Source organism: Eptatretus burgeri, chromosome 6, assembly GCF_056783735.1.
Source record: "Eptatretus burgeri isolate ZD-2024b chromosome 6, Ebu_testis_v1, whole genome shotgun sequence".
NCBI classification, from domain to species: domain Eukaryota; kingdom Metazoa; phylum Chordata; class Myxini; order Myxiniformes; family Myxinidae; genus Eptatretus; species Eptatretus burgeri.
Genome location: NC_140966.1, coordinates 89072888 through 89094166, shown reverse-complemented (window position 1 = coordinate 89094166; position 21279 = coordinate 89072888). Strand labels below are relative to the sequence as shown.

The following is a 21279-nucleotide window of genomic DNA, read 5'->3' as shown; positions in this document are numbered from 1 at the left end:
GATCACAGTTGATTGGAGGGTCAGCAATAGAGATAGTAACACCTCTGACATCCAACTCGACAGCTGGTGGATCAACCTGGTGCAGCCGCTCAAAGTAACCGGCCCAGCGGGCCTTCACTTCGGACTCCTAGGTCAATAGCCCTCCACTCTCTGCTCTAACTGCAGTACACCGAGGGACGGGCTTGGAGGAACGAAATGCACAAATTCTCCTGTAAGCAGGACGAGAATCACTTGATCACAGGTGATGATCTACCCCCTCACAGATTCCTCGCACATCGGCCTCCTTGTCCACCCTCATCACACGTACAATTTTACGCCTCAGTTCTCTGAACAGCAAAGCTCTGCCATTCAGCCTGGCCCTGCAACTCTGGTAAAGGGTATTCAGTGTCTGTTGAGAGACAAAATTCTTCTTTGCCCTTCAATGAGTTCCAAGACATCCACAGGTAACATCAAGGACGGTGGTCTTGAAGGTACTCTACAACTCTCTAGGATTCCCCAAAGCACCCAGACCCCCCCAAATCCCCACTCAGGCTGTTCACAAACTCCTCAGATACCCTCTCATCCTTGAGCTTGCCAACATCCAGCCTAGGCTGGGATGGTACCATTCTCCTGGATTTAAGCTGCCACTTCAGAGTTGCTACAACAAGCATGTGGTCAGTATTGAGGAACTGAGCACTCCGGTAGACCCTGCATTTCTGGATCATCCTCCGGCTACCATCAATGACCACAGGGTCAATCTCCTTTGCCACACCACCAGCGTTGGAATACTAAGTTCAGCGATGAGCCTATGGGTGCTGAAACCATGAACCAGCCACCCTAAGTCCATGACTTCTTGCAAAGTCAAGAAACTTAGTGCTATTCTGGCTCATAGTTCCAGACCCATGGGGATGAACACACGTCTCCTAACCATCCCTATCAGTTTCCAGTCAATACCTTGAAATCCCCCAAGACAAGATGTGTATCTCGCCTGGGGCACTGATCAACCACAGACTCGAGCGTGGCGTAGAATTCGTCCTTCACGGTGAGATCACTCGCCTCTGACGGAGCATAAACAGAGACCAGGGAAATGACACCCAAGGAGTGACGAATCCTTGGTCTCAAAATATGCTCGTTGACCGGTGTTACCTCAATTATCATTGGAGTCAACTTATCGGATACAGCTATCACAACTCCATGGAGATGGTAACCATCAGAGTGACCATACCAATCATAGGTGGAACCACACACCATGATCTCGCCATAATGCGGTCTCCGAACCTCAGGGAGTGCTGCAATACCAATGTCCAAACACGAGCTCAGATGATAACAGACAGGTGATCATCCTCTCTTTGGGATAGGATATTCCAGGCCTCCACCCGATGGGACCGCCTCAGGTCAACCCAAGGAGACCGCCGTCTGGTGGACGACACCTCAGCACCACTCTGACACATACCACCGCAATCTGGCCCGGGAAGGTTACCCCGTGGTTTTATTCCTCCCATGAAAGATTGGGGGTCCAGAAAGCTTTGCCCCAATCCCGCCATCCAGTGAGCTGCCCTGCGGAAGGCAGCTGCACAGGAGGTACTCCCACGTTGTGGGATTTCAAATTTATTTTTGTGCTTTTCATTTGTATTGCAGAATGAAGGGTTTTACAGTAGCCGGAGTGAAAATCCTGCCACCAACCTTCTCATAAAAAAAATAACCCAACTACTCCCAACCGCAGACACAGTTGAGCACTAGATGTACATGGCCGTTGGCTCACAAGGAGCTCCTTGCGAGCCAATGGCCGACTGGGATCATCCCAAAAGTTCTGTCACCCAATCAAGCATGATATACGAGTCCTATCGACAAACTTTATTCCTGGCACATTATTCTACATCACCTTCAACCTGTTCAATGCATTTCCTCCAGGTGTCAAACACCCTTTTAATCCCTGAAAGGAGGCCTTCCTTCCAAAACGTCCAAAATGCAATGGTGGTATCCCCATGTTAACCTCTTCCCCAAAGTTCGGTTTCATTATATTCAGTGAGTTGAAGTCACGTGGACTTGTATTAGATGAACCAGCAGAGTACCCACCTTATGGGTGATGTTGTTCCAAGCGTTCTTCTGACGCATCCCTTCGTTTGGGTAATGTATAGGCAGCAGACCGCTGCCTCAATCGCTCCCGGAAATAAAAACAAGGACAAATGTGTCCAAGAGCCGCGTCATAAAGGTTTTGTCTTCACCAGAAGAAGAACAACAACAACAAGAAGAACAACGCGGAGCTCACTTAGAGCCAGTGTTCGCAACGCGACGCGGCTAACAACCCGGATTATGTATAAGAAGGAAAAACATGCGTACTGCTTACATGCATATACTGCATAATACTTTGTGGTCACATCGCTCAGATAATTGCAATTGCATCCACCATCCTTCCAAAGGAAGAAAATGCCAAGATGGGTGAAAATTTCCTCATTCAAACCTTGATGGAAACAAACAAAATTCGCGTAGGCACAAATTCAGGGTGCCCTCATTAATCCATCAAAGTTTCAGCTTCCCCGGTCAAATCCTCTCTCTGGGGAGCGGATGAAACATACATAATACTGTTACGTTTGGGGGGGGGGGGTAGATATCACAGGAATGTGTAGAGTAACATGGTCCATGTGCAAGTACATAGCCATCTCGATGTATAAGTAGGGAAACGTTAGCTTAAGAATTGCTTGTTTGCATGTATACCGTACAGGGGGTGGTGGTAATAATTAGTGAGGGATTATGGTAAGGGAAATTGTGTGTATAACCTCGATGTCAACCTCTACCCAGGGGGGTAGAGTCAACCTCTAATGGACCTGGAGGGGGGAGAGGGAGAGGTGTCAGGAGACTTGGCACGAAAGGTGGGGGCAGAGATATGAACACCTCCCGAAGGGTGGAGCGATGGATCGCCTGGGAATGGTGGAGCATTGCCCCCAGAGGGGTGGGGGGGTGGAGATATGAACGCCTCCCGAGAGGTGGGGCGATTGATCGCCTGGGAATGGTGGAGCATTGCCCCCAGAGGGGTAGGGGGGTGGAGATATGAATGCCTCCCGAGAGGTGGAGCGATTGATCGCCTGGGAATGGTGGAGCATTGCCCCCAGAGGGGTGGGGGGGCGGAGATATGAACGCCTCCCGAGAGGTGGAGCGATTGATCGCCTGGGAATGGTGGAGCATTGCCCCCAGAGGGGTGGGGGGGGCGGAGATATGAACGCCTCCCGAGAGGTGGAGCGATTGATCGCCTGGGAATGGTGGAGCATTGCCCCCAGAGGGGTGGGGGGTGGAGATATGAACGCCTCCCGAGAGGTGGAGCGATTGATCGCCTGGGAATGGTGGAGCATTGCCCCCAGAGGGGTGGGGGGGGCGGAGATATGAACGCCTCCCGTGAAGTGAGCATTGTCGAAGGAGAGGAGAGGGAGGGGCCAAATCGGCAGTTGGAAGTCTGAGGGGAAGCTGACTAATAAAAGGCAGTTGGTTGAGGGAGAACGATTGAGAGAGTGTGTGAATCTGAGGTAGACTCAGGAGAAAGAGTAGAGGAGGTTGGCGTGCCTGCCTGCCTATCTTCGTCCTGTGCCTGTTTCATCCACCTCAACCCATTCCGTCGTTCCTGCCTTGCTCCGTTTCGTTGATCTGCCTCTGTGCTTTGTCTCATCGTCCTGTCCATTGTCTGCCCACCTTGTCATTGTCCTCCTCAACACTCATCATCTGCTCATCCCCGCTGCCACCGGAGCTGTGTCGCCCGGTTTTGTCCCCTTCCCGTCTGTAACTGAGTCTGGTGTGAGGCGTCTTCGTTTCTTTAAATTTCTTTTTCCTCATTGTACATAATTAATTAATTATCGATGTTGTGTCACCTTTTCTTCCCCACCACAACCCGCCGTCGTCTCCTCCATTGCATTCAATCTTCCCTGGTTCTTTTGATTATTGTGGTTCAGGAAATATACCCGTTGGGTTTAAAAGCTTTAAGGCTTGTCGTGTCTATCCTCACGACCTTCGTGTGCGTTGTCTGCCATGAATATGGAATGTCTCCTCAGGAGTTAAACCGCTCGGACATCGCGGGATTTTAACCTCCCGCCGCGATGAGCTCGACATGAGTCGAGCCATCGATGTGACAATACAAACATACTTCTCTCCATTTTGTTTTTGTATACATAGTCGAAGCTCGTAGAAGAGCTGATGGATCAGGGCACAACAGGACAAAAGGAACAATTGAGAGAGGGGAAAACACCAGCAGTAGAGTTGAAGGCCAATATGGAGGCAAACTTGGACAAACAATGGGTGCAGGGAGGAATGAGGGGCAGGAGAGGATGCATCGGGTGCACAAGATGGATTCAGAAGAAAACTCTCGGGAGGGAAAACTGGAAATTCAGAAGGAGGAGATATTGGGGTGGGGTGGGGCAGGCTTATCGAGAGTACAAAAGATAATGTTTTTGGACTGGAGACAATCTGAGATAGTGGTGAACAGCTGTCTCAAAGACCTGGAGGGAAGAATGAGATTGCAGAAAATGTGGAAGATGGTTCCACAGATGGGGGAAAAAAAAGTTAGTAACTACGGAGTGGAGGTGAGCAGTGATCTTGGATTTAGGTAGTTTCACCAGAAGTGGGTTGATGATGGGCCACGTGAGCCCCACAGAGACCTGGGAGAGACAAAGCATGGAAAGGGTGCAAAACCAGAAAGGAGGTGGTGGAAGCCAGAGAGACTACTGACCTTTCTGCGACGGCGAAACGATAAACCCATAGACTCCGCTTTATCACGGGGGCAGAGGGAGCACTCTTACCATTGAGCTAAAAGATGAATATGATCGTTTTGGAAAGATTGCAGCAGGGTGAAAGTTTGAAAGGGCAGCCAGTGAAAGACCGGATGAGAGGCGGTGTTGGAGGTGACGCTTTGGTGGAGGACTGTGTCTAATGGGGATCGGGGGAGTGCTCGTCACACTCAACATGTTTCGATATATACAATGTATGTACGTGTGTGTGTATATATATATATATATATATATATATATATATATATATATATATATATATATATATATATATATATATATATATACATATATACATATACATATACATACGCATGTCTCCTCATTTCCTGGTCCTTTATTTTTCATTTCCTCTCCTCCTCTGCCTACCTGATTCACCATTACCAGTAATGTTACCCTTCTACCCTCAACCATCTCGGTCTTCTGCAACCCAATAATTTGTATACAAACAAGAAATGCATAAAACAGTGTTTCACGAAAGACAGTCATTGATATTTATGCCAAGCCAAAACCTTACGTATCATAAACAACCAATAACAATGTTATTTTAAAAAAACATTAATTAATACGAACTTCTCCACTTGTATTTTCAACTAAATTCTCAAGCTAAATGTCCTGAAACCACCAAATGAAATTTATACATTTACCTCAAAATTACAGTTGCAAAAGGACACACCTTGTTGGAAGTAGAAACATATTTACAACAGTTCGATTTTGAGAAACACTTTTATTTTTTTTTTTTATAAAATATCAACCTCCAACTGAAACTGCAAGGTATTCCTCAATGTACCTGGTACTTCTTCAATTCATCCTCAAGTCTTGAAATCCTGGCTGCTGCTTCAACAAGTTGTGGTTCCAAGCTTGCTGGATTTCCCAGCTTACTATTTTTGATGTAAACATCTTTCATCTTCATAAGGCCTTTTCTGCAATTGAACAAAAATGAATGAAACCCAAAAAAAGTCATTCAAAGGAAATGGTAACTCAGCCCTGTGTGCAAACTACTTACTGTTCATCAACTTCCTTGGAAATACTCTTTTGCAATTCGTCTATGCGCTCCTGCAGTTTCCTCCGGCGCTGTTCGGGGGGAAGGTGGGAGAAATCTTCCGCTGGGCTGGTGGCCTAAAGAGATTGAGGAGCAATGCGAGCTACTTTGAAGCATTTCCTGAACTGTACTTCAAAAAGGATGAAAAAAAAAAAAGTTAATAAAGATCCAACCCAATAATAACAAGAGCGAGAATTGCTTTACAATACATGTCCCCTACCAGTCCCAGTAAATGCTCGGGAGAGAAAAATTTGTTTGTTTTTCAGGCACGCTTGAGCCGATACAAGAACCGGACACAAAATGAAGAAAAAGAAAACTCACCATATCACTGCGTTTCATTTGTTTCTAGGATTTGCTGATTTCATCTTAGAAATAACCTTATGTACATACATGAAGCAAAAAAACATGCATACGGCTTATGCGCATATATAATCGTGGTTATATGCCTGCGATCATTCCAATTGCACTGGGCCATGGACTGACATTCAGGCCTGAGGCCTGCCGATCTGTGCTGCTTCAAGCAATGTCGGCACATGATTTTATTGGGGTGGAGTCAAGCCAGCTGTCCAGCCAATGGGTGTAAAGCAGTGGGGTAGAGTCAGGCAGCTGAACACCGACTCATGTATAATATGTAATATTTTTGAAGTTTAGAAAGGGCATAACTCTGTGAAAATTTGACGAGATGGACTGAAACTCCTTGTTCTGTAACTTATCATCATAAAGCCATGTACCAAGTTTCATTTGAATATGTTAAAGGGTATGGAAAAAAAAAGTGTGAAAAATTCCCCCCCGGTTGGGGGTGACTGTCATCTCTGGAGCTCTGTACATGTGGATCTCTGATTGGCTTTGAATGGCTTCGATGTCGTCTTGTCTTTTGGTTCAACATACAGAAGAAAGCCCGGGAGTAAAAATTCCGCCGTGATCGGATAATAAATGGCGAAGATGATGTTGAAATTAGCTGATTTTTCAAATTTAGAGTGACCTTGACCTTGACCTTCAATCGTGTCTAAAGTCATACCGTCGTGCATCACTCATCGACCCCTACCGACATACCAAGTTTCATCAAGACCGAGCAAAATTTTTTTGACCGTATCACATCGACGATTTTTCAAACTTTGAAGACACGTGACTCGATAACCAGGAGGGATTTCAAAAAACCGGCCAGATCAAATTTAGATATTGTTCCATATTATCAGAATCTGAAGGAATTTCGAAGATCGGATCACAAACGGCGGAGGAGATTGATTTTGAAAATGGACGATTTCGCAACTTTGGAGTGGCCTTGACCTTGACCTTCAATTGTGTCAAAAGTCATACTGTCGTGCATCACTCATCGACCCCTACCTACATACCAAGTTTCATCAAGATCGGGCGAATTTGTTTTTGACCGTATCACATCGACGATTTTTCCAACTTTGAAGACACATGACTCGATAACCAGGAGGAATTTCAAAAAACCGGCCCGAAAAAATTTAGATATTGTTCCATATTATCAGAATCCGAAGGAATTTCGAAGATCGGATCATAAACGGCGGGTGAGATAGATTTTGAAAATGGACGATTTCGCAACTTTGGAGTGACCTTGACGTTGACCTTGACCTTCAATTGGGTCAAAGGTCACACCGTCGTGCATCCCTCATCGACATCTACCCACGTACCAAATATCAAGAAAATCGGAAGAAAAAAAATGGGGACGTATTTACGGACGGACGGACATCGAGACTGGTTTTATTAGGTCATCGCGTTAGAGATGACCTAAAAACTACAGGTGGGACAAACAGATGGACAAGGATGGAGAGCAAACCTCTTGTCCCCTCCTGTGAAACCGGTAGGGGACTAATAACAATAACAAACATTCCTCCAAAGATTCTGTTCATTAAATATTGTGTCAACAGAGTACAAAACCGAAAATGGATGTATCGAGTAAGCTGGAACTACAATGATGTGTTTCACACCATGTTTAATGGGGTATTTGGCTACAACTGTCTGAGAAACAAACTCTCAAGCCAAAATACACTTTCATTGAAGTCATTATCATAATGGAACCCAATGATGTCACTTGTGCATCAAATATAGTACAATGCTCTGAACTGTCACTCAATCGGCCCTTTCTCGATTTTCAGCAAAATCATGGAGGGCAAACGGCATTATACAGAGGCATCTGAAAACAAACCACGTGCTCACAGAGTCTCAGCTCAGGTTACATGAGAATCGCTTTGCATCGGATGTACAACTCCAATGAAAAAATGGATGTAAGAACAGAGATTGAGAGTTGTTGATCTTGACATCAACAGTGTTCAATGATTGGACACCAAGAAGCCCTGGCAAAGTTAAGTTCAATGGGAATCAAAAAGACAACCTTCCAAGTTTTAAGTAACAGTTGACACAGACGAAGACGATTGTCTTTTTTTTGTATACAATGTCGAGGCTCATGGAGGATTACAACATAGAACAGATCAGGATGAAACAACATCAATCAGCAGAAAGAGGAAGGAGGGACACCATTAACAGCAGGGATGAGTGATAAAATGGAGGGAGACTTGTGGGAGGTGGGCTTGGGGAGGGTTTAAGGGGAGAGAAAAGATCATGGTTTTGGATTGGGGGTGATCTGAGATGGTGGTGAACAGCTGCCTTGAAGTCCTGGAAGTAAATCATATTGAAGAGACTATATGTTATATATATATATATATATATATATATATATATATATATATATATATATATATATATATATATATATATATATATACATACACACATACATATACATGTATATATTGGAAAATGGGCCCAGAACGGGAATCCAAACAGGGCCCTCTGGCAAACCTGCCAGTGAACCAGTGCTCTGCCAGAGCGGCACTTGTATATGTGGAAGAATTGCGTTGCTCAACAGGTGGGTCGCCCATATAGCTCAGATGGCAGAGCACCGGTGCGCTGGTACAGTTTGCTGGAGTACCTGGGTTTGATTCCCAGTCTGGGCCAGTGATTTTTCCACATATATTTATGATGTTCTATCCTGCTCATTTCTAATTATATTACTACGCCCCCTGTAGTGTTTAATAGCGGACATGGATGTGTCTCCCCACAGAGGGAAGACCCTCTCGAGAGCAGGCCCCAGCTGCTGTTATGGTTGGTAGTGAGTGCCGGAAGCAGTGGGGAAAAGGGAGCGGCACATACATGTGGAAGAATTGCGTTGCTCAGCCGGTGGGTCACCCAGATAACTCAGATGGCAGAACACTGGTATGGCTTGCCTGAGGACTTGGGTTCGATTCCCGGTCTGGGCCTGTAATATATTTATGATGTTCTATCCTGCTCATTTATAATTATTGAAGAGACTGCGGAAGTTGGTTCACAGGTGGGGGGGGAAAAAAAAGAAGAACGAATGAGTGGAGGTGAGCAGTGATTCTGAATTTCGGAGTTGGACTGTGTACGTGCCCTGAAGAAACTTGGTGGGAGGAGGGAGAGAGCATGAAAAGAGCAGAGGGTTCAACACCAGAAACGAGGCGGTATAAGACAGAGTGACCCCCGACCGGTCTGCAACGTAAAAGTGAGAGGTGCAGAGACTAAAATTCATCACGGGAGCAGAGGTCGCATGTTTACCATTGAGCTCGTTGATGAATATGTTAGTTTTGGAAATATTGTAGCAGGGTGAAAAGTTGAAAGGGCAGTGGGTGCAAGACCGGATGAGAGGTGATAGAAAAACTAACCAATTATAACAGTGCGATGTCGCCGCGCCGTAATAAACAACTAACTTCTCAATGGTGAGGGAATAATTGGTCCTGTTCCTCAGCTCATGGATGAGTCGTTTCAGGGCATTGTATTCTATCAACATGCAGGAGTAATCAGTGTGACATGGTGGTGCTGTCTCCAAAGCGAGATCAATACTTTAATGTGCAAAATACAATGCAGTCTGATTTAACAATTTTAGAGATGATGAAAAATAATTTGACCATGCACATGTAAGAATGCAAGAGAGAATTTTCCAGATTTTCAAATGTTATTGATGCAGAATAGCAATAGCATAAGGGCCTAGACCAAGCCTTCAGCCTTGGTGCACAGCAACTAACACTGGGAAAGTGAAAGAGGAGATACCATCAGGAGCAATTGTATTGCTTTAATCTAATCTAAAGGCCAGGCATGTAGCCTGGTGTCGGCTTAGCAGTTAAGGTGGCTGACTTGGGACCTTAGGGTCCTGAGTTTGAGTCCCTGTCAACCTGTGATTTAACACCATGTGGTGTTGACTCAGCCTGTCATCCTTCCAAGGTCGGCGAAATGAGTACCAACATAATGGGATAATAACCATTTGGGGTAACCCGCGTCGGAGTGGCGACTCATCCAGGACTGTACTTCTTGCCAATGAAACTGCCTCGGCAGCCCTATGTGTCTTTACGGCATGAAAGGAAAGGTATTATTATTATTATTATTATTATTATTATTATTATCCCACCCCCCCCCGGAGGGAGGGAGCGGGATAATGTAATCGTCCGGTTTGTTTGTCTGTCTGTCTGTCTGTTAGCAACTTTACGGCAAAACGGCTTTAACAAACACTATCAAATTTAATCCACAAGTCGGCAATGAATCTTGGACGACCCCATTAACTTTTGGGTCCAATTGGATCAAAGGTCAAGGTCACGAAAAGATGAAAATCGTTTTTCACTCATAACTTCGTCAAAAATGATCTGATTTACTTCAAACTAAGCTTATAGTGAACCTTATTCTATTTGTCACTTATAATCCTACCCATTCCTATAGTGAAAAATGCATATTTGTGAAGATCGGTAGGGTCCGAAGTTTTGGGGGTCATGGTCATCGGTCAAAATTACAAATTTTCCATGAAAACTAAAACATGGTTTAGTTATGAAAATACAACTTTACGGGAAAACGGCTGGCTCAAACACTGTCAACTTGTATCCACAGGTAGGTAATGAACCTCGGACGACCCCATTAACTTTTGGGTCCAATTCGGTCAAAGGTCAAGGTCAGGTCACGAAAAGGTCAAAATCATTTTACGGTCATAACTTCGTCATAAGTGGTTTCATTGACTTCAAACTAAGACTAAAATATTCCTTATAATCAACATTCAGGTTAAGGATATATCAAATTTAAACTTGATCCCCAAAATAACTTTATGCCTTAAATGGGCGGGATTTGTTGTGCCTGGCACCACTTGTTATTATTATTATTTAATTGAAAGGCCATGTAGAAAGAAGACCTCAAATTTCATAAGCATATTTTTGCAATCAGGGAGGGATGCTGATCAGTGTCAAAGCTCATGATACATAATGAGTCACTGCTATGAGCCCATTTCAGGTTATGGGCCAACCATCCATGTTTTTGTATACAAAATCCAGAATCATGGAAGAACGAAGTGATAGAGGGTGGATAGCAACTCACTGACAATGGGGCAGTGAGAAAACACAACGATACAAAAGGGATGAACAAACAGCAAGATGGAGAAAAGAAGTGGGAAGGAAACAGCGACCTGGAAGTATTTGGGGAGGGTTAATAAGGGTAGGAGGTGGGCATCGAGGAGGACCAGGGATGGTGTATGGCAGACGTGAAACCTTGGAGGAAAGAGTGGTAGTGAACAAAAGGATGTTTCACAAGTGGGAAAAGAGGATGGTAACTTAGAAGTATAGTAGCATACACTGAGTTGACCAGAATGAATTCCAAACTGGTGGTTAATGATGAGATAAAAACCTATTAGCTCAATAGGTCATGTAGTAAGAGGGGTGGGGGAGTGGAGGTGGTATGCATCTTAGATTAAAAAAAAAAAACAGCCATTTTTCCCTGCTGAGCAGGGGTTAGCTTTTTGTGGGCTCCATGCAATCATGGTTCCCTTCTTGAGGCAATGTTTTATGGCCGGATGCCCTTCCTGACACCAACCCTGGTCGCCTCTTACAACACACAGGGATATGGTACACCTATTCTAACTGGGGCATACACCGGGACCAGTACACTGGTACTCATTTCGCTGACCTCGGAAGGATGACAGGCTGAGTCAACCCCCTGGTGTTAATTCAGTGGCCAATGGGGCTCAAACTCAGGACCCTAGGATCCCAAGCCACCACCCTAACCACCAAGCCAACACCAGGCTTGGTATGCATCTCAGATGCCCTTTATATATTTTTCACACGACCCTTTTTGAACCCAAAAGAAATGTCATACTTTACAGGGACAGACAATTCCTTTTTAAATTATGTTTTGGAATTAATTTTAAAGAACACCAACCTTGGTTTTACGCCAAGGCCAAATTTTCTGTCGTCGGTAGATGCTGTTTTCAGAAGAAGCCCCATTGAGTGTTTGACGACTCAAATCTTCGAAGATAACATTACCTGGTGGTTCAAAGCCAGACTTGTACATCTTCACTACAAGCTCCACATCCTAGAAATTGCAAAGTAAGTCAACCACCAAGACAACTGAACAACATTATTCATTTTTCCTCATTTCAAGATCAGTTAAAAACATTTCAAAAGATATTTGATTTCTGAGAAGTTGTAACTGGTCAACAGTTTCGGAGGAAACAAAAATTAGAGAATTACAAAATCTTTATTTTTTTTTTATATTCCAATGGCATTGGAATATACATTTGGTGATGAACACCAAAAATTGAAAATATTCGTGTGCAAAGAATGCCTTCATTACTTCCGCCATCGAAGGTGGAATGAGGTGATGTTTTTACGTCTGTAAGTCTGTCTGTCTGTGTGTGTGTGTCTATGAGCACGATATCTCAAAAGATTATGAACAGATTCGGAAGAAACTTGATGGAAAGGTTGGATTGGTGACAAGGATGAATTGATTAGATTTTGGTTCAGGTCCTGACCCAGATCTGGCCTATCAGTGGGATACAAAATGTAAAATGTTCAGCATGGTGGAGGTATACGCTATACCGAGTGCCATTCCAGTTTCATATGCAGCACATGGCTGCAGGGCAGCATCATTTGCTGGGAGGTGTGGCAGCCGCTGAAATGATGCCCTGTATCGGTTAGTGTCGGAATTTTAAATTTTGTCAGGATGTTGGTGATAGCGACTTCCACATTGAATTTTAGAAAATATCACCTGCAGTTTTGCACCATTTCATGATTTAACCTTTGTGTCATCAAGTTTGTCCATTTTGGCATGCCCGTCCTATATTAAAATTTCTCACCATGTATAATCCTACCTTTACTGAGAACATCACTGCACCACATAAAATGGTGCAGAAACTGATCCCCAAAAATACAGACCTATCAGCTTACTTCCAATCATCAGCAAGGTCAGGTAATCCATCTTTACAGTTGATATGAAGTCATTCCTTTTCTCCAACAACCTTATGTCAGATCACTAATTTGATATCAGACCAGGTCACTTCACCTTGGACATGCTGCGTCTACTCACCCACCAATGAATGGAGGCCCTCAATGTCAGACATGGAAATCAGGGCCGTCTCTCTGAGCAAATCTTGTGCTTTTGATACAGTCTGGCATCCTGCCTTCCTCTCCAAACTATCTGCCTTTGGCATCCAAAGCCAACTCCACACATGGATAACTCACTTCCACATATGGCTGACTCACATAAGTGTCAGAACAGGTCAGCTTAGATCTGTGAATTGCTTCAGGTACAATGGAAACCTGCACCAACCTGTTCCATGGTCGGGTTATCGGCGACTAAACCGTCTCCCCCACCAGGTTTCTTGGTGAAGAGGGTATATAGATATGGACACCCAGCAGGATGAAGAACAAAACCCGTCAAAGGGTGGAGGAGCTCCTTGTGAACGAACGGCCATCCATATCTAGTGCCCAACTATCTCTGCAGATGTCCTCCTGCAGTTGGATTACTTTTTAGGAGGTTGGTGGCAGGATTTGCACTCCGGTCACCGCAAAACACTTCATTCCGCAAAACCCACAAAGGCAAAAAAAACTGAAAACGAACTATATGGGAGTACCTCCTGTGCTGCTGCCCTTCGCAGGGAAGCTCAGCAGATGATGGGATTGAGGCAAAGCTTTCGGACCCCCATTCCTTGATAGGAGGAAAAGCACAGGGTAAACTTCCTGGGTCAGATTGCAGTGGTGTGTGGTGGAGTGGTGGTGAGGTGTCGTCCACCAGACGGCAGTCTCCTTGGGTTAACCTGAGGCGGTCCCTTCAGGTGGGTGCCTGGAATGTCCGTTCTCTAAGAGAGGATAATCACCCGTCTCTGTTATCATCTGAGCTCAGGCGTTTGGACATCGGTATTGCAGCACTTTCTGAGATTCGGAGACCGGATTGCGGCGAGATCATGGTGGGTGGTCACACCTACTATTGGTCTGGTCACTATGATGGTTACCATGCCCAAGGAGTTGCTGTAACTGTGTCAAATATGCTGACTCCAATGCCAATTGTGGCAACACCGGTCAATGAGCATATTATGAGACTCAGAATTTGTCACTCCTTGGATGTCATTTCCCTGGTCTCTGTATATGCTTTGACTGAGGCAAGTGATCTCACCGTGAAGGACACATTCTATGCCACGCTCAAGTCTGTGTTTCATCAGTGCCCCAGGCAAGATACTCTTCTAGTCTTGGGGATTTCAATGCATCGACTGGAACTGATAGGGATGGTTATGAGACATGTGTTGGTCCCCATGGGTCTGAAACTGTGAACCAGAATAGCACTAAGTTCCTTGACTTTGCAAGAAGTCATGGACTTAGGGTGGCTGGTTCATGGTTTCAGCACCCACAAGCTCATTGCTGGACTCAGTATTCCAATGCTGGCAGTGTGGCAAAGGAGATTAACCATGTGCTCGTTTATGGTCACTGGACGATCCAGAACTGCAGCGACTACCGGAGTGCACAGTTCCTCAATACTGACCACCGGCTTGTTGTAGCAACTCTGAAGTTGCAGGTTAAACCCAGGAGAATGGTACAATCCCAGCCGAGGCTGGATGTTGGCAATGTCAAGGATTAGAGGGTAGCTGAGGAGTTTGTGAATAGGCTGAGTGAGGATTTGGTGGGTCTGGGTGCTCTGGCGGTTCCTGAAGAATTGTGGAGTGCCTTCAAGACCACCATCCTTGATGTTGCCGGAAGATGTCTTGGAACTCAACGCAGAGCAAAGAAGAATTTTGCCTCTCAAGGGACACTGTATACCATTGATTAGAGCCGCGGGGCCAGGCTGAATGGCAGAGCTGAGGTGTAAAACTGAATGTGCATCAATGGTGGACAAGGAAGCCTACGTGTGAGGAATCTGAGGGGGATAGAGCGTCACCTGTGGTCAAGTGATTCTCTTCCTGCTTACAGGGGAATTTACGCATTGCGTTCCTTTAAGTCCATCCCTCGGTGTACTGCAGTTAGAGTAGAGGGTGGTGAGCTCTTGACAGAAGAGTCCGAAGTGAAGGCCCGCTGGGCCGGTTACTTTGAGTGGCTGTACCAGGCTTATCAATCTGATGTCTGAACTATACTCTGGTACTGAGATTGCTGTGAGATGTGGTGATACCATCTCTGACTTATTTCCAGTGTTACTGGAGTTCATCAGGGGTGTGTACTGGCCCCCACACTTTTCAGCACTTGTATGGACTGGATTCTGGGAGGATGTCGGAGAGATTAAGCTGCGGTGCATCGTTTGGGAATGTCAAGATCTCTGACCTTGATTTCAGAGATGATGCAGTCATCTTTGCAGAGACTCTAGATATCCTTCTGGGGGCTCTCGGGGTACTCAATGAGGAGTCGAAGCCACTGGGATTATGGGTTTCTTTGGTCAAAACTAAGATCCAGGTTTTCATTGACATCTTGGATGCTGCTATCCTGTCTATACCTGTTTGTGGCAAGGATGTTGAGGTCATGGAGAGATTCCCTTATCTTGGCAGTGATATTCATGTCTCTGCTGGCTGTGAGCCAGAGGTCAACGGACGTCTGGGTTGGGCCTGGGGAGTCATGGATTCACTGGATCATGGGGTGTGGCGCTGCTGGTACCTGTGCTGGAGGATGAAGGTCCTTGGTGCTTCCAGTCTTGCTCTATGGATGCGAGACTTGGACTCTGACCAAGGATCTGAGACGGAGACTTAATTCCTTTGGTACCAGGTCTCTTCAGAGAATCCTGGCTATCATTGGTCAGACTTTATGTCAAACAAGTGGTTGCTGAGAGAGACTCAAATGAGATTTGTTACCTGCATAGTCCATGAGCATCAGCTGCGGCTCTATGGGCATGTGGCTCGCTTTGTTGACGCTAATCCTGCTCACCAGATACTCTCAGTGAGGGAGCCTTGTCAGTGGAGGAGGCCAATGGGCTGACGATGTGCCTTGTGGTTGCAGCAGGTAGATCAGCATCTCAAAGAGATGGGGATGGGCCAGGCATCTGCCTGGGGGATGGCCAGACTGAGGCCCCTGGAGTACTGGCAGAAAGTGGACGCAGCGACGCGCTACTCTGGCGCATGCTCCTATACCTGACTTGACCTGCCTTCCTCTACTTTCTTAGTCATGTGGCACTCAACGGAATCGTTTCATCTCCTCTTCTTGTCAAGGTTGGAGTGCCCCAAGGCAGTGCTCTGTGCCTAGTCCGATTTGTGATCTTAATCAATGATCTCTCTGATTCTCTGGAAAATCCTCTTTTTCTATTTGCTGATGACTCCACCCTCTGCCGTGACAACCCTCATCTTTAAGACAGGCAGGCTGCAACCTCTTCCCTCTCTTCAGCCTTTGAAAAAGCTGGTCAAACACTTGGAATATGACTCTCAATCCTGAGCAAAATCTATCTCTATCTCTATCTCTATCTCTCTCTCTCCGACAAACCCTCCAATCGACTTTCTCAACAATCCTCTTGAGGGAGTTCAGTCATTCAAACGCCTGGGTCTCACTATCAGTTATGATTTTTCTTGGGTAAACTAAGTTTCAAAGTTGGCCTCCAAAGTCAGCCACCAACTGGGCATCCTCCATCATACAAAGATCTTCCCTGTCACATCTGAACTCCAATCCACCTCCAACGCCTTTATCGGAAGCTTGATGGAGTACAGCTTTCCCCTCTGGGCTAGCGCCCCTGCCTCACATCTTGCTCAGTTTGACGCTGTGGAAGCCAAGGCCTTTAAGATTGTCAGAATCTTCCGCGATGAAGCCGAGTCTGTGGGTTTATCACTTCACCATCACAGACAGGTTGGTGGTCTCTGTCTTCGACCGCCCCTTGCTGGTGTTGCACTCACTGCTCTTTCCGCGCTTTGACCCCCGCCCCCCCTCCCCAGCTTTCTGCAGGACTCACATGGTCCACCCTCAACCCCCTTCTGGTAAACTACCCAAATCCAGGATGGCTGCTCACCTCCACTCATTTGTTGCTCTTTTTCCCCACCTGGGGAATCAACTTCCACATCCTCTTCAATCTCATTCTTCCATCCAGGTCTTCAAGACAGCTGTTCACCACCATCTCAGATCATCCCCAATCCAAAACCATGATATTTTCTACGCTCGTTAACACCACCCATATCTCTCCTTCCGATTTTCTAGTTTTCTCCACTTGGAGTTACTATACCTTCTGTATCCATCTTGTCCACCCCATGCATCCACTGTGTCCAACTTGTCCACCCCATGCATACATGATTTGCATCCTGATTTTGTCTCTGTTACGTCCCGATCTGTTTCCTGTACTTGCTCTTCCATGAGCCTGGACTATGTATCCAAAAAAAAAAAAAACACTACACAATTGCATCGATGATGTCCAATGTGATGGAAATGTGTCACAAACGTCTGGCACCAAATTACCATTTTGCATTGAAGGTCGGTCAGTTCTTTATCTCATGTTATCTTTATTACAACTCGGTTTCACTACCTGTTCCATATCTTCACAAAAGCACCTTTGCTTTAGTGTTGTAAAAATATGTGCATGATGGTTGGGATGTTTGAATACTTTTGGTTAAACAGAACAAGTAACTTAATATATTCACAGGGCAGATTAACACAACACATCCAGATGCACAATCGACTAACATGCAGATGTACTTTAGAACACAACATTTATCGAATGTATAACATTGCAACTTTAAAACGAAAAGCGAGAGCTTTGTTTAAAAACAAAGATGCAGTTTAAAGTTTGAAAGCTAAAGGTAAACACCGAACAAACCTTTGCAGGTGAAATTGTCTTGGCAGCACCAATAATGCCATCAATGCATTTATCTATAATGGGCATCACGGCTTTTTCTTGAGTGGCCGGACACATCATGCACTGTTGTAGAAGAAGGGTACTCTGCTCATCGGTTTTCTGCAATTTCTGTTGTGTGAAACATTCACCACCAAAAGTTGAAAGGTGAAACATCAATCCATCATTCGACTCCACAAATCAACCCACGATGCCACAGTTCGGATCCTCACCTGCAATGTGCTGGGAAAGGTGTGCAGGTAGTGATTACGTTGAGCCTCGTTGAACGATTCCAGCTGAGCAGCATACTCACGCTTGCTTTCCTCTTCAAGCTGTTGTTTCTGCTGTGACTGCTGCTTTACCTGTGTAAGTGACAATATCCATTCTGATTACAAATTGCACTTTATATAAATAAACACCACATTTACCATTTCAGGATCTACTTTGTCTTGTACAAGTACAACTGGAGAGATCATAGAACACATTACCCGACACAGTGTTAAGTGTATTCAGTGAACCCTCCAATACGATACCCATTATAGTTAGGTTCCTGGAAAATGCCATGATAGTTAAAACCACGATCGTGGAAAACAAGGGCCAATGGGAAGAGGAAGGGTTCGGTTCCTGGACTTCGAGAAAATAGAGGAAGATCGACTGCAGCCAGAAATAAACACACTAAAATTGAAATAAACATGTAAATATATATATATATATATATATATATATATATATATATATATATATATATATATATATATGTAAATATAGATATTTTGCATAAGATTAGAGCCGTTAGGATTACACATTTTAAAAGAAGAAGACGTTTACAACCAAAAGTAAAAAAATTAGACTGACTCCACTAATTTGAGCAAAAAAGCGAGAGCAGACCCGGTTTCAGGCAACGTTTCACCAGCTTCACTGCCGGCTTCCTCAGGCACAATATATCCCTGGCCTCAGCACGTGTTCGGTTTCTTATTTCATTACGACCACTCATTTCCGGTCACGTGCTGGTGCTCAAGGTCAAATGGAGTGCCTTTTTATGATTATTTTATTTTGCAAAAGCAAAATAAAAGTCAAATCACATCATTGATGGGGTGCTCTGCTCTTTTTTGTTTTCACTAACACATGATCTGGTGTTGTATGTGTTTGGATGAGCACGTGTGTGCGCTTGTTGTTTTTATGTTTCCAGGGTACAAACATGGCTTGTTTCATGTCCAGGTTGGGCATGATGAGGTGTTGGCTGTATGAGTGTTGAGGTTCTCGTTGGGTGTTGTGCACATGTGGATGTGGTGTTTGGGATTGAGTGTTTGTTGCTCACCTTATCCAGTCGTTTGCGCCATCCAGTTTTCACCATTTGCTTCAGAGGTGTGTATTGTGTGGGTATGTCCACCGTCTCCCCAGTTAGACCACCCTCCTGGCTCTTCACATGCCACGTTTCCAAAATCAACCTGTGTCGTTTGTTAGATGTAGTGTTAGGACACGAGTCCCATCAAAGTCAAATTTGTGGCCAGATTGCAGGCAATGACGTGCCATGGCTGACTGGGTCACCTTTCCAAGCCCTAAGTGCTCTATCATGTTCATCTAGTCATTGTTTTAACTTTCTTCCAGTTTCACCAATGTATAATTGGTCACAGTCTTTGCATGATGAATGATAAACTACTCCAGATTTGTCATCAGTTGGTATTCAGCACCCAGACTGTATGGTCTTCCCAAGTTCCAAGAAGACAATGTCTCTCTGAGACCCATCGTGTCCTTCGTCAATTCACCATCTTACCGATTGTCAGGCTTTCGAGCATGTATCATTGGCAGATTTGTAGGGAAGACTGATAAAATGGTTAAGAATATTCGTGAATTTGTCCAAAGGATAAGAGAGGTTAGAATCAAAGATAATGAGATGATGGTATCTTTTGATGTGGTTTCCCTTTTCATCAACATCCCAGTCGATCTCACGATGAGTGTCACACTCGACCAGTTGACACATTCAAATAATTGGAAAATGGCTTGTCAAAACAGCAAACTAGCACCTGAGGATGATGCCAGCTTGCTGGAGATGTGTCTGAGCAGCATGGCCTTCATCTGTGACTGCACACTACCGACAAATATTTGGCACAGCTATGGGTTCACTGGTCTGTACTGTTGTAGCTAATTTGGTGATGGAGGAACTCAAACAAAATATATTTGAGTCTCATGAGAATTGGCTCCCACGGAACTGGAACAGATATGAAGATGACACCTTCGTCATTGCGAGTACAAACGTGGTGGACCACCTACTGGGACAACTTGGCCGGGTATTCCCCAGCTTTAACTTCACAAGCGAAATTGAAAAAGAAAGCAAATTGGCATTTTTGATTGTGGAGGTTCACATTAGCCTGATGGCTCCCTAAAGACTTCGGTTTACAGGAAACCAGCCCACACCAGCAGATTACTGGATTTTAACTCCTGCAACCCAATCTCCCACAAACACAGTGTAGCACGGACCTGAGCAGCTCAGGCATGGACGGCGTCATCATCCAAAGCCGAGGCAATTAGAGAAATCAGATTAGTTAGAGGAGTCCTGCTCAAAAATGGGAACACCAAAGGGATACTCCCCACCTTGAAAGGAACCAAAATGGACAGAACGGAAGAAGCAAGACACACTTGGGCACTGTGTACTGCCAAACTACCCGGGCCTTTCTGAAAGGATTGGCAGGATAGTACATGGTGCACGGATCGGCATAGCCTCCAAGTCTCAACACACCATCCGTAATATCATCTCCAAACTGAAGGACCCAATAACAACTGGTGATAAATCTGGAGTAGTTTAATCATTCATCATGCAAAGACTGTGACCAATTCTACATTGGTGAAACTGGTAGAAATTTAGAACAACGACTAGATGAACATGACAGAGCAATTGGCCTTGCAAAGGTGACCCAGTCAGCCATAACACGTCATTGCCTGCAATCTGGCCACAAATTTGACTTTGATGGGACCCGTGTCCTAGACACTACATCCAACAAACGACACAGGTTAATTTTGGAAGCGTGGTACGTGAAGAGCCAGGAGGGTGGTTTCACTGGGGAGACGGTGGACCTACCCACACAATACACAGCTCTGATACAAATGGAAAAAAAAACTGGATGGTGCAAATGGCTAGATAAGGTGAGCAACAAACAACACCCAATCCCTAACACCACATCAACATGTGCACAACACCCAACGAGAACCCCAGCACTCACACAACCAACTCCTCATCATGCCCAACCCAGACACGAAACCAGCGGCGTTTGTGCCCTGGAAACAAAAAAAAAAAACAACAAGCACACATATGTGCTCATCCACACACATACAACACCAGATAAAAAAAACACCAGTGGGGGCATTGTTTCAATGGGAAATGGGGGAATATGTTCCGGCGATTTCCCAACCTGTGAAAACTCC

The 21279-nt window shown here is 45.0% G+C and overlaps 1 protein-coding gene across 2 annotated transcripts in view; it reads right to left on the bottom strand.

The window, feature by feature from the left end:
- Positions 1 to 21279, bottom strand: part of LOC147025289 (formin-binding protein 1-like) — a 99946-nt gene that overhangs the window by 14274 nt on the left and 64393 nt on the right. For both annotated transcript variants that reach the window (XM_085886153.1, XM_085886152.1), the window contains 5 exons: positions 18093 to 18221; positions 17845 to 17991; positions 12022 to 12174; positions 5755 to 5867; positions 5539 to 5671 (listed from right to left, as the gene is read on the bottom strand). In XM_085886153.1, the coding sequence (XP_085742279.1) occupies positions 5539 to 5671; positions 5755 to 5867; positions 12022 to 12174; positions 17845 to 17991; positions 18093 to 18221 (675 nt within the window). The remainder of the gene's footprint in view (positions 1 to 5538; positions 5672 to 5754; positions 5868 to 12021; positions 12175 to 17844; positions 17992 to 18092; positions 18222 to 21279) is intronic.